The 14907-nt window shown below is 41.9% G+C and overlaps 1 protein-coding gene and 1 long non-coding RNA gene across 3 annotated transcripts in view; one reads left to right on the forward strand and one right to left on the reverse strand.

Moving 5' to 3' along the window:
* The window catches only part of LOC135876850 (uncharacterized), a 1011314-nt gene that overhangs the window by 422143 nt on the left and 574264 nt on the right, over positions 1-14907 (forward strand). The window lies entirely within an intron of this gene.
* The window catches only part of PHIP (pleckstrin homology domain interacting protein), a 342291-nt gene that overhangs the window by 58700 nt on the left and 268684 nt on the right, over positions 1-14907 (reverse strand). The window contains exon 24 of the mRNA XM_065402211.1: positions 7290-7409. Coding sequence (XP_065258283.1) covers positions 7290-7409 — 120 coding nt within the window. The remainder of the gene's footprint in view (positions 1-7289; positions 7410-14907) is intronic.

The raw sequence follows: 14907 nt of genomic DNA on the forward strand, positions 1-14907 counted from the left end.
ATGAACTGGGTAGGAGGTTGATTGCTATGCACTGTACTTACAGATGACACGACTGATTATGAACTGGGTGGGAGGTTGATTGCTATGCACTGTACTTACAGGTGACATGACTGATTATGAACTGGGGGTAGAGGCGTGTGGCAAGAACTGTAGATTTACAGTAGGGATTGATGTAGAGAAAGTTATTGAATACTTATGTTCAAATACAACTTCCCAGCTGTCCCTTATCATTCATTTATCTTTATTATTTAAAATACACATTATATGATGTGATGCAGTGATGGTCAGTCTTAATAAAATAAAGGCCTTTATTTGTGAACATGGATGTGAACACAAAAATAGATTAAACCACTGCCACGCAAGCCAGCTATCACTGACACACCAATAATAACCCAACTCCAAAACCATTTATAAAACCAAGTGCATAAACCAAACATTAAACAGTGAACACAGTGACAACAAATAAATCCCCTTAGGTTGCATGTCCTCTGGCCTCCTGTTCTCCTTTCCCCTTCTTTTATGTTTAGTATGCTCTTGGCACCGGTGCACAGGGGTGGGAAGCCTTCAGCGGGGATGGCTCAGCACAGGGTTAGAGGATTGTACACGGTAGATTTGCCCTGTCCAGCTGCTGTTAAGTTTTGGTTGCATGGGCCACCCAAACTATGGAATTGTCCAAACTGTTCCTGCTTTGCAGCACATGGTCCCATGGAGGGGACTCAGGGCATGGTGCAGGCGCAGTAGGAGCCTGTACGCTTGGGGTCATAAGCCTCTCAACAGCCTCTCAAACAGGTCTTTCTGCTGTGCTCTAACTTCCTCCCTCAGCCAATGTTCCTGCTCTAGAAACTGCGCTGCACTGCAATTCTGTCCTCTCACTCTGCAGCCTGTCTGTGCCTTTCCACTTGCCGTGAATCCTTCTCCTTCTGGTATTGCACCTGCTTGTTGTCCCTGTCCAGAATGTTCACCATAAGTTCATCACAGAAACACTTCTGCTGGGACTGGTCTGTGACAGTTCTGCATCCCAGGGGTCTGCTTGACTGCACTCACACTGTCAAGGTGGAGGGACCAGCAGAGGCAGAAAGGCCTAAGAGTAGACATCAAACAGTGCATTGTTGTTTCAGCACTTTAAATCAGGTTTCTGCAGGCAAAAGTGGCTTGTGGAATCTCAAGGCCCAGAAATGATACTTTGCAAAACTGAACTTCCAATATATCCGGAGAGGAATATTTCAGTTCCCAAAAGCTGTGTTAACACAACTGAATCACAGTGAAATGATGCAGAAACAATGGTAAGTTAAAATTTAAAATCTTTCGGTTTAAAAATTGCAGACCAGCTTGGTTTGTGGGCAGGGAAGTGACAGCTTACTAACTAAGCCTTCTCTAGCCTTTCAGGGATTCCACCTTCTGGAGGACATCACAAGTCTAAAGGTTCCAAAACGTCAAAGGGACATTTCATTCCAAGCTGTCAGAGGCAAGCCAGCTGTGTATGCCACAGAGGTTTTCAAACTTACGGTGACTGAATGCACATCTACGAATGGAGTGGGCTGGTGATCTACAGATCTGGAACTAGAAAGTACTCAATTTTTCTGAAATTTGAATGCCTCTTGAGTTCCCTACTATGGGAAAAGTTTGCAGCTAACAGCACTGGGATTGGGCCAGAATTCATGGGGGAAATCAACAGGATGCTGTGTTAGCATCCACATGGATTATTGCCTCCCTACAGTTTCCGATGCATGCTGCTCTGACCGCAACTACCCAGTGACGACATGCAAACACATACAACAACACAGACTCTCAAAGAACTACACAGCCATTTCCCCCACTCCCTGGCACATTTCTGGTGTATATACAACCCCCCAGCTGTACTTTGGACATTGATTCCATTGCCCATGGACTACATTTAACTTCCCCACCAGACAGTTGACCATTTACAGGCAGCTCATTACACTGTGGCGGGACTAATTTGTATGGCACGGGATACTAAAAGGGAATGCAATATCTGGTTCTTACTTTTAACACTCCAGCACATCTTTGTAAGAATGTGCAAGTTTCTAGTAAAATTAAATTTTAAATGCTTCGTTCATTGATGTTTGCGCTTCCTGGTTTCCATTTTGAATTCCACATGGTGGTGCTGCTAAGGTGCTGGCATTCCATTCACCATTGGCAGATACACACTGCTGCCCTCAGCTTGTAATACATTTTCCATTGGGTCATAATTCAGAAATTCCTCCTATCCATATAACAACAACAAACATGGAACCAGAAACTTACCAGGTTGAGGGGCTACTTCTGCTTCGTGTGTTTCTGCTGCTAGTTCTGCAATGGGCTGCTCCTCCAGAGAGTCATCAAAAAGGTCTTCTGAGTAGAGATCCAAGATGTGCTGCAGCTGCTACAGCAGCAAAGCATCTTGGGAGACTGGCGTGAGCACAAGAGTCACTTCAGCAGCCTGATCGGATGCTTGCTCCCCTCCAATGTCAAACTGGATTCCAGGGTCAGAAGATCACCATCTCTGCTAACCAGACTGTCATGAAGTGCTGGTGGCTCAGTACTTGGTGCCATTCCCAGCACCTGGTCAAACTCCTCATAAAACGGGCAGGTGAGTTTCCAGAGGTGTGGTTCTCATCCCTGGCTTTCCAGCAGTTGTTCTTGGAATGCTTAATCCACTCTCTGCGCTGGTCTGGTAAATCCACAAAGCTGCCAACTTCTTCACTATTTCCTTGTATGCATGGTCATTTCCTGAACTCTTGCTGAAGTCAAATTGTTTGCTTGCCTCACCCGAGAGTTTAACTAAAATCTAATTGTGCTCTCATGACCAGCTAGCAGTGCACTTGGCACAGGACTATTTTGTGTTGGTGGCCATTATAAACATAAGAGAAGGTTCACTCTGCTTACAGCTCAGCAGTCAGAATAAAAAGGAAGGGCTAAATTCTGAGCAGCTGTACCAGAATCAGAGAAACCATTTCCATTTCTTGGGAGTCAACTGGCCTGTCTTGGGATAGAAAGGATGAAAGACACCATCCCATGGGGTTGTGGGACAGCATTGGTGGACTCTCAGGTCCCAGTATGGGAGGCATGGGCCAGAGCTGCATCCATGCTGCAAAATTTGAGCCTGTGGGACTCAGGCTCAAATATCTCCCCACACTGATGGGGTCCTGGGGCCTGCACATGGAGGGCTTGCTGGCCTGAGTCAGACATAATTATGTGTAGATGAAAGATGGCTATGAGCCCAAGCTTGCACTGCAGTGCAGACACATCCTAAATTGTTTTGGCTGAAATTTTCCAAAAAATGCAGCCTAAGGCAGACACCCAGTATGGAAAATTTCAGCCCAAATAATTATCGTCAAAGTCATAAGCAACAGAAAATAGGGCCTTAGGGAAGTGTTGAGCAACCTTAATAATAGGTGATGTTACCAGCCGTGCTTATAATAAAATAATTATCCAGCTGTGGAATTTCTTGCACCCTCTCGGACACATATGAGAACAACCATTGTCAGTGATATGATTCTGGACTAGATGTATTACTGGTACATCTCTTTTGGTGCAACAATTCCTATGTTTCCAGGTACAGACTAGGTGGCAATTGTCAAGTTCATTAATGTCAAGGTTCTTCTGAACAACAGACAGATGAGAGCATGCCTAAGTATTCCCTGTATACAGTGCAACATCTGCTTTGCCTGGCCAAATGTGAGATTTCTGTGAAACATGTCAGTACTAGTAGGGTGCTAAAGACTCTTAAGAGTATGGTACAGGCATATCGCTGACAACCCTACAATACCTAGATGGCACCACTGACCAGATTAGTTCATATTGGATTTGATTGTGTGAGGAGCAGAGCACCTCCACAGAGGCTCTCAATGGAAGCTGAAGTTGATGATCTATGTGGGAACTCAGTTCAGCACTCTGGGTGCTCAACACCTCTCCAGAAATGCTTAGCTCTTTGAAGATTCAGGCCCGTGCAGATTTTATAGTATATGGCCCAACTACTTCCTCTGGCTTTTTCCTGAGGGGTGAATTTGTGTGTCATTGATTGTGGAAGACAGGGTACATAAAATCTTGTTTTTGACTTGGATTTTCAAGCCATATATTATAATAAGTATTGTTCGTACACCCAATACATTGTACTTGGCACATTTTATAAATTAAAAAAACCAAATTGTTTTATGTATCTGTCATTTTTGGAATTGAACTATTGAATCACAGAATCATAGAAATGTAGGACTGGAAGGGACCTCAAGAGGTCATCTAGTCCAGTCCCCTGAACTCATGGCAGGACTAAGTATTATCTAGACCATTCCTGACAAGTTTTTGTCTACAAATCTCCAATAATGGAGATTCCACAATCTTCCTGGACAATTTATTCCAGTGCTTAACCACCCTGATAGTTCGGAAGTTTTTCCCAATGTCCAACCTAAACTGCCCTTGCTGTAATTTAAGCCCATTGCTTCTTGTCCTATCCTCAGAGGTTAAGGAGAACATTTCTTCTCCCTCCTCCTTGTAACAACATTTTATGTACTTGAAAACTTATGTCCCCCCTCAGTCTTCTCTTCTCCAGACTATACAATCCAATTTATTCAATCTTCCCTCATAGGTCATGTTTTCTAGACCTTTAATCATTTTAGTTGCTCTTCTCTGGACTTTCTCCAATTTGTCCACATCTTTCCTGAAGTGTAGCATCCAGAACTGGACACTACTCCAGTTGAGGCCTAATCAGCACGGAGTACAGTGGAAGAATTACTTCTCGTGTCTTGCTTACAATACTCCATGCCAGAATGACATTTGCTTTTTTGCAACAGTATTACACTGTTCACTCATATTTAGCTTGTGATCCATTACCCCCTGATACGTTACTGCAGTACTTCTTCCTAGGCAGTCATTTCCCATTTTGTATGTGTGCAACTGATTGTTCCTCCTAAGTGGAATACATTGCATTTGTCCTTATTGAATTTCATCCTATTGACCTCAGACCATTTCTCCAGTTTGTCCAGATCATTTTCAATTTTAATCCTATTCTCTAAAGCACTTGCAACTCCTCTCAGCTTGGTATCATCCGCAAACTATATAAGTGTACTCTCTATGCCATTATCTAAATCATCTGATGAAGATATTCAACAAAACTGGACCCAAACTGATGCCTATGGGACCCTTGATATGCCCTTCCAGCTTGACTGTGAACCTCTAGTAACTACTCTCTGGCAATGGTTTTCCAACCAGTTATGCACCCACCTTATAGTAGCTCCATCTAGCTTGCATCTCCCTAGTTTGTTTATGAGAAGGTCATGCGAGACAGTATCAAAAGCCTTACTAAAGTCAAGATATACGACATCTACCACTTCCCCCCTATCTACAAGGCTTGTTACCCTGTCAAAGATAGCTCTTAGGCTGGTTTGACATGATTTTCTCTTAAGTACCAGTCATCATGGATTTGTCATCACCATATTATCTTCTAGGTGTTTGCAAATTGATTGCTTACTTATTTGCTCCATTATCTTTCTGGGTATCGAAGCTAAGATGACTGGTCTGTAATTCCCCAGGTTGTCCTTATTTCCCTTTTTATAGATTGGCACTATATGCCCTTTTCCAATGCTCTGGAATGTACCCCATCTTCCATGACTTTTCGAAGATAACTGCTAATGAATCAGATATCTCCTCAGTCAGCTCGAGTATTCTAGGATTTATTCATCAGGACCTGGTGACGGAAGACATTTAGCTTGTCTAAGTAATTTTTAACTTGTTCTTTTCCTATTTTAGCCTCTGATCCTACCTCATTTTCACTGGTATTCACTATTTGAGACATCCAATTGCTACTATCCTGTTTGGTGAAAACTGAAACAAAAAGGTCATTTAGAACTTCTGCCATTTCCACATTTTCTGTTATTGTCCGTCCCCCCCCCACTTCCATTGAGTAATGGGCCTTAGTCTTCCTCTTACTTCTAATGTATTTGTAGTATGTTTTCTTGTTATCCTTTACATCTCCAGCTAGTTTGATCTTGTTTTGTGCCTTGGCCTTTCTAATTTTGTCCCTTTATACTTGTATAATTTGTTTACATTCATCCTTTATAATCTGACCTAGTTTTCACTTTTTGGAGGACTTTTTTCAATTTGAGATCATTGAAGATCTCCTGGTTAAGCCAGGGTGGTCTCTTGCCATACTTCCTATCTTTCCTACACAATGGATAGTTTGCTCTTGTGCCTTTAATAATGTCTCTTTGAAAGACTGCCAACTCTCTTGAACTGTCTTTCCCCTTAGACTTGCTTCCCATGGGATCTTACCTACCAACTCCCTGAGTTTGCTAAAGTCTGTCTTCTTGAAATCCATTATCTTTATTGTGCTGTTTACCCTCTTACCAGTCCTTAGAATCATGAACTCTATCATTCCATGATCCACTTTCAAATTCTTAACCAGTTCCTCCCTATTTGTCAAAATTAAATCTAGAACAGCTTATCCCCTAGAAGCTTTCTCCATCTTCTAAAATAAAAAACTGTCTCCAATACATTCCAAGAATTTATTGGATAATCTGTGCCCTGCTGTGTTACTTTCCCAACAGATGTCTGGGTAGTTGAAGTTCCCCATCACCACCAAGTCCTGTGCTTTGGATGATTTTGTTAGTTATTTAAAAAAAACCTCATCCACCTCTTCTTCCCGGTTAGGTGTAGTAGACCCCCTATCATGACATCACCCTTGTTTTTTTTTACCCCTTTTATCCTTACCCAGAGACTTTCAACAAGTCTGTCTCCTATTTCCATCTCAACCTCAGTCCAAGTTTATACATTCTTGATATATAAGGCAATATCTCCTCCCTTTTCCCCCTACCTGAGCAAGTGTATCTTTCTATACCAATAATCCCACCAAGTCTCTGTGATGCCAGCTATGTCATAGTTGTGCATATTAACTAGTATTTCCAGTTCTTCCTGGTTTACTTCTCGCTTTAGTATACGGGGCATATACCCCATTGAAGTAACAAAGGTGAGGAAAGGCACAGGAGAAATACAGTGCAATAAAAAAAACCCATCACAATAGTGTGGAAAAAGAAAAGGGATAGCCCAAATGTGACATAGCATTTAGAAGATTTTAAGGGGCGCAGAGGCAGTGTAGAATGTGCTGACAGAGAAACTTTCATTTTGAAAGAAAATAATTTTGGCTTGATTAAAATTAAGCTTTAAAGGGAGTTTTAATCAATCCAAAATGTTCAGAAAAATAATGATGAAAAATAATTACATACATTTCTAAAAAAGTTATGTAAAAAAGCTGAAAAACTGGAAATGGAAAGCAAGAATCTTGAGAAAAACAAAAATACCTCATCACCCATTTGTGGCACAAACGGACACCGACGAGGAATAGTATCTGTAATCCATGCTGAAGGCAGCCATTCTTCCAACGTCAAGCCATTTTCTGCCAAAACTCCTACAGCCAACCTCTAAAGAAAATGCATACAATAATATATTAATAAGAATAGTTCGCCTTTTACCCAAACTCACAATTTGTCCCCAAAATATATTATCATTTTGTCAGTCTCAACAAGAATTTTGTGAAAATGATTTTTATCATAAAAAGGAAAATAAATGACATGACCAGATTAGAAATGCTATTGAAAAGTTTAGGGTATTTTTATAGTGGAGCTATGAAATGAGACTTTTTATAATCAAAACAATGAAACTTGAATTAATACTTTTTTACCCAAATTACATTTGACTAATGTACATAAAGTATGAATTTATTAGCATCCAGCCATGTGACAAGTTTTGAGGGTTGAGAGATAAACAATTGAAATTTTCCAAATTCTATATTTTATTGCACACAAAAAAAACCTATGTTAAAAGAACATTATTAAAGATCCAGTGCTGACTGATCTTTGGAAATTTTAAAGGTGAAGCTCTAGCAAGTCTTTACTAAGCATGACCAAAATAGGACAAATTTTCATGGGAATAGCAAAAACCACATCTCTGACACAAATACCACTCCACCTGCCAATTTCAAGTGCCTACTTCAAAGTATGGAGGTGTTAGAGCTTCTCAAAGAAAAGGCTGCCAGAATAATACACAGCGCAACCAGCCCTGTCTATAATATATACACATTAGGAAGTTCAGTATCAGAAGGGTAGCCGTGTTAGTCTGAATCTGTAAAAAGCAACAGAGGGTCCTGTGGCACCTTTAAGACTAACAGAAGTATTGGAGCATAAGCTTTCGTGGGTGAATGCCCACTTCGTCAGATGCAAGACCTGGAAGAATAATACACAGCACAACCAGCCCTGTCTATAATATATACACTTTAGGAAGTTCAGTTAGTTACCCTACAGTAACTGTGTTTCTTTGAAATGTTGTAAGTGTGGATCCTGCTCTAGGTGTGAATGCGACCCATGCATTGGGAGACTGAATTTTTCATTTTTTTTATTTTACAAGTAATGTCCAGCGGAGCCTCCCATACGAGGGCATAAAGGGTGGAGTGGCTATGAACCTCCCCTCAGTTCTCTCACAATTTAAAGCCGGTGTAGCTGAGGACTCCGAAAAATAAGGATGGAAGGTGGGTCGTGGGACTACATCATTTTGAAGAACCTCAATTATTGTAGGGTAAATAACTGTACTTTCTTGTTCGGATATGTGTTAGTATAAGTACCACTCTAGGTGACAGGCAAGAAGAATCCTCCCTGGATGCGAGTGAAGAATCTCAGTTGTATTAGTCAAACATGGATTGAAGTACTGCTCTTCCATATGCGACATCTGCTCTGGCAGCCATGTCAAATGCACAGCATTTCACAAAGGTCACTGAGTTGCTCCATGTGGCTACCTTACAGATCTCAGCTATCTGTATAGTTCTAAAGCAGGCTGAAGATGCTGTCTGCACCCCACGTGGAGCATTTGCAGGGAGAGTCTTGCCATACAACAGATAGTAAGTAGGTAGAAATGCACTGAATAATTCTCTTTGAGATTCTCAGGGGTGAGATGGCTTGGCCTTTTGATATATTGGATATGGCCATAAAGAGCCAGGGAGAAAGTCTGAAAGTCTTGTTTATGTCATATAGCTGGGCCCCAGTAACATCCAGAAAATAAAGCTTCTTTTCTCCTGGTGATGAGTGTGGCTTTGAGAAGAACGGTAAGGTGACAGACTGGCTTAGGTGACTTCTGAGACCACTCTGTGGATGAATTTAGGGTCTGGTTCCATCACCACTTCGTTCCTGTGGAAGGATATAATATCGCAGTCCAGCCACGAGAGCTCGCAGTTCACTGACTCTACATGCTGATGTGATGGCTATCAGAAAGACCATCTTGATAGTGAGGTGGCATAAAGAACATTCTGCTGATGGCACAAATGGCGACTCCAGGCTTCACTACGCTACAGTGTGGGAGTAGGGTCCTTAGTTGGTGGGCAGGTAGGGAGAAGGTCCTTGAGGAACCTCAACACTGTAGGGTATGAAAAGATTGAGTATGACTGTATCAGAGCGAGACATGCTGATATGACTTCTAGATGAATTTTAAGGAAGATAAAGGCTAGTTCGGCTTGTTTCAGAAGCAGCATATAGTCCAGAATCTTTGGTATAGGATCTGAGTTGGATTCACATTGTTTTGAGCTTCTCATTTGGAAAATCTTTGGCATTCTGTAAAAGGATCTTCTGGACCTGTAGGGAGCAGTCTTTGTCTGTCTTCCTCAATAAGCCAACATTCAGGCCACCAAGCACGGCTATGGATCCAGATGAAATATTTGTCCTTAGTTCTGAGACAGCATTTCCAGGCAGGTTGGAAGTCATTTTGGGGGTGGGGGGCTGGCTGGACAAATGCAGGAGATCCAACAGCCAAAATCGTCTCAGCCAGCAGGGCAATATCATGATGACTGTAGCTTTGTCCCATTTGATCTTGGATATGCTCTTAGGGGTCAGAGTGATCAGTGGGAAGGCATACAGCAGTCCTCAAGACAACTGAAGTACAATGGTGCTAGGAAGGGAGCTGGGGCTCATACTGCCCATGGAGTGGAAATCCCTGTATTTGGCATTATCTGCCATGGTGAAGAGGTCTATGGTGGGCGTTCCCATCAACGAAATATTTCCACGGTGACTAGTTGTGGCTGCTTACCACATTTCTGCCTAGAAAGTCCACCAGGTCATTGCTGAGCCCTGGTAGGTGTAGAGCTATCAGAGTCACTCCTTGCCAATAGGACTGTTCTTGGAACTTGATCACCTCCAGGCAGAGAGGAGATGATCAAGCACCTCCCTGTTTATTGAGTGCATTGCCGACATGTTGCCTGTCACAATCACACTGTGGGTGTTTCAGAGGATGAGAAGGAATGCCATATAAGCCAGTCTGATAGCTCTCAGTTCCAAGTTGTTCATGTGAAGTTTTAGATCATCTTGAGACCCTGAACCTTGCATTTTCAGATGGTTCCAGTGGGCACCACAGTCTGTCCATGATGCAACTCTCCAGCATCATCATTGGGAAGGGGAACAAGGGGTGTGTCTACACCCAGCCGCTAGTTCGGCGGCTGGGAATCGAAGTTCTGGGTTCGACTTATCGCGTCTTGTCTGGACGCGATAAGTCGAACCAGGAAGTGATCGCCGTCGACTGCGGTACTCCAGCTAGACGAGAGGAGTACCGCGGCGTCGACGGGGGAACCGCGGCGTCGACGGGGGAGCCTGCCTGCCGCGTGTGGACCGAGGTAAGTTCGAACTAAGGTACTTCGAACTTCAGCTACGTTATTCACGTAGCTGAAGTTGCGTACCTTAGTTCGAATTGGGGGGTAAGTGTAGACCAAGCCAAGAAGAGTATCCCTTTTCTTACATTCAAAGGATATAGCCATCACTTGAGTTCCTGCAGGATATGGGGGAAAGTGGGGGGGGGGGAGGAGGGAGACTGACTTGTTTGGTAATAAGGTGTGGGGATGGGATATACACTATCCTCAGCCACTATTGTAATGGCTGCAGGCAAAGTCTGGCAAGCTGCATCACACGTATGTGCACAAGGACATATGACCAAAATGTCCCAAACATGCACACACAGTGATCTGCAGGTCATACACTGTTGATCGAAGGGACCAGAACCTGTACTCTGGCATAAAAGCTTTCACCAAACTGGAGTTATGCACAGTGCCCATGAACTCTATTGTCTGAGCTAGTACGAGAGATTATTTCACATACTTCACCAGGAGTTTTAAGGGAAAGAATAGGGAGAAGATGCAATCCAGAGCTGTCTCTTCTTGGGACCTGCCTCTGATCAGCCAGTCATTTAGACAGGGGCAGACAGGGATTCCCTCCTTCCTTAGATAAGTCATTACTATGGCCAGAACCTTGGTTAACAGTCAGCATCAGCGAGAATCTGAAAAGCAAAACCCTGTATGGGTAATGGTAAGGTCCCACTGGGAATCTTAGGTATTTTCTGTGGACTGGAAGCTGAGAACTGCAAACCAGTTATGAACCTTACTCCTGTAACAACTAAACAGGCAGGCTGCTAATGTTCCCATTGTTAGTTAATTGTTCCCATTCTTAGTCAATTAAGGCTTTACCTTGCCTGAGTACAAAAAGAAGCCTTATTGTAAATGACAGTAAGGGAATCCTCAGCTAGGAAAGTCTATGTGCTTTCTCCTTTTTCCTGTGCCAAAGAGGCACAATGGGGTTAGATTACAGCTCAGGATCTATTTTACTTATCCCATTAAAAAAAATGCAGGACAATGATTAGCAAAACGGTACGACTTTCATGTGTGAAAGTCTGAGCAATTTAAAGTAACGTTCTACTTTATAGAACACCAAACACCAAAATAAAAGTAACGTCATTTAAATGAAAATCCAGGATTATAACTGGAATGCAGGGTTACCAAGTATTTGTAACTTAACTTTCATGTGTTTAGGAAATGCCGAACAGTTATTGTGATTTTTTTTCTATATGGTAGTTTAAATAAATTACCAAAAATAAATGAAATGGGAGTGATTATATTGCATTATTTTGACAAATAAAATATGCAGAATTTTTGGTTTTTTGGTGCAGAATTCTCCCAGGAGTAGAACCTGAGACCATATGCATGTTTGTTGAGTCTCCTTATGTACAGAATAGGACAAAGAACTCCTTTTTTCTTCTTCAGAACAAGGAAATACCAGGAGCAGAAGAGTCTTTCTCTGTATTATTATTTCATTATTATTGTAGCATTTAAAGGCCCCAGTCATGGATCAGGACCCTACAGTGCTCTACAAGTGCAGAACAAAAAAAGGACAGGCCCTGCCTGAAACAGCTCACAATCAAAGAGACAGCAGATCAATACACAGAATGACAAGTGAGTACAAGGAAACAATAAGCCCAATGAGGGTTCAGTATGGGTCAGCACAATAAGCTGTGGTCTCAGTACACCAGCAGCCTAGTTATAGGAACTTCCACTATGGCTCCTAGACAAAGCCATGAGGTCACTTAAATTTGCAATAGGCTCTCATGAGAAGGGTCCTTGAAGAGGGACAAGGAAGGGCAGTGGGTAGGGGGCAAACAAACAGGATTGGATACGGTAGCCATGGGCTGTGATCTCCAGCACCCATCTGTCTGATGTTATAACAAGACCATGTCCAGTGGAGGGGCAAGGCAGCTTTCCAAGGTCATGCTCTGTGGACTGGTTCTTATGCAGCTCTCGACCATCCTCTCAATTATGCTGATAGGTCATTATGGAAGAGTGGGGCCGAGGTGGAGGAGAGCTGATGCCCCATGTTGTAACACAGGTACTCCATGTGTCTGTGTTAAGATACAGAATGCACTCTCTGCTGGTGCGATGGTTGAAGATTGGTTGATGCCTTTCAATAGGGTGGGGGAATGTAGATTCCCAGAAAGTGTAGTTGCTTTGGAATCTTTCAGCAAGTGTAAGGAACTATCAGTTTGTTCGCTGAACGGCTTCAAGCACTAAAAGGGCAAGTCCTAAACCATGGCTTGTGCCTGTGAGGGATACACGAGGTTTGGAGTCATGCCATTCTCTGCATGGTCACTGCAGTGGCCATAGACCTGCCAGTGATGTCAGAGGTGTTCATTACCTGTAGAGCCATTGAGGCCACAAGTTGGCCTGCTATTATAATGTCTTTCAGCTCCTCTCTGCTTTCATGATGGAGGTTGGCCAGGAAAGATGTAATCTTGTCCCATGTTAAAAAGTTGCATTTGGCCAGAAATGCCTGGCACTTGGCCACCCTCAATTGTAGCAAGGCATTTCTTCCAAATTTATCTAAGTGTTTGCGATCCTTGTCCTTAGGTATGTTCTAGGTGGATCTCAATGTCTCCTGGACAACCAAGACCAGCAGGGAGCCAGAGTTGGGATGGGTGTTAAAAGTGCTTGAATCCTGAGAGGGATACCTGGCAGGGTAGATAAAAATCAATGATTTTTAAAAAAAAAAATAAAAAAATCGATTTTTTTTTATTTAAATCAGATTTTTTTGATAAAATTATTTTTGAGGAAAAACCTATCTAAAGATAGTTTTAATTAAGATACATTATAGCTCAAAGATATCTCATCATGGAATAGAGATTATAAATTCTAATTCTATAGTATAAGACAATATATTCATGTAATGTTTAAGAAAAGTTTTGTAAATGAGTTCCAATAGTTCATGGATTAGGGACCCAATCTTATGGGGTTCCAGGGGCTTCTGTACAGATTATTTGGGTTAATCTTTCTATCTACCCAATGGGACTCAGTGCTCAGTCTAGAAGATACCATCAGAGATGCTTAGTTTTGCAGTTCTCAAACTGTGGATTTGTGTCTCCAGAGATAACATACTTAACAACAACCAAAATGTTTTTAAAATAAATAAATAAATAAATAAATAAATATACAGAGGTGAGAAATAACAGACCTCACCGCTATTGTCCCTCTGCAAATTTGTGTACACAGAGTCAATCCCTTACTGCTCTCTAAAAGTGCAAAGTTTCAAAAAGTTCAATGACTACAAGATTGTTGTGGGCGGAATAGATCCGGACAAGGAGAAGAAGTCTGGAGATAAATGTGAGAAGGGAGGGACAGGCAGTAGAAACAAAAGTGAAACTGTTTGAGCAGCATATTCCAGAAGTCTTGAGGTCTGAGTGTAGCCTTCATTGATGATTTGAGATCTACCATACCATTCTCTCACTAGAAGGGAAAACCTGTAATGGCAGCAGGCCGTAAAAGAGACACGGTTTGGGAATATTTTAATGAAGTTCCTCTACCTGTGGGTAAGACAGGCATGCGTACAAAAGACAAACAGTGCAGCGAAGAAATGCAAGGCCTGGTTGCCCGAATGAAACAACATCAGTGGAAGTGGTCCTTCTCAGGAGGAAGCTGCGTTGAAGATGAAAGGAACATGTCTGAACATGCAGGATCTTCAGGTTGGTAAACTTTTTTATTTCATACTTCTTTCTTAAGGACTGCCTGTTTTCCTTCTGGACTATGTTTGACAAAAAATATAGTTGTTACTCTATGGTACTATCATTTTAGATGCAACTGTGATAAAAAAATTAATAGCTGAAATAGGCAGATCTTCCTTTTACAATTTCACCTTTAAAGTAGTACTGAGTCTCAGTGAATGCAATGAGTAATACTAAATGAGCAGTATGGTGGTAATAATAATTAAATAACTGCATTGATTTATTTTGTTTAGGCGAATCCATCCTCAACATACAGGATTCTGAAGACTATCCACCTTCAAGATCACCATCATTTTCTATAGTTTCAGAGTTATCTGCCAATGATAGTGTTTCAGTCACTTCATGTATGTCACATAGCCACAGTGTATTACCTGTAGCAAAAAGAAAAAAAATCTCCATCATCCAGAAACAAAGATAGATAAATTTGTGATAAGAACCAGCAGATTACAGAAAGAGGTAATTGATGAAAAAATTGCCTGGTTTGTTTATGCAACAAACTCTCCTTTCTGTATGATTGAGAACACACACTTCATTAACATGGTTCAGTCATTACGACCAGGATACAGTCCA

The sequence above is a fragment of the Emys orbicularis genome, chromosome 3 (genome assembly GCF_028017835.1).
Source record: "Emys orbicularis isolate rEmyOrb1 chromosome 3, rEmyOrb1.hap1, whole genome shotgun sequence".
Classification (NCBI taxonomy): Eukaryota; Metazoa; Chordata; order Testudines; family Emydidae; genus Emys; species Emys orbicularis.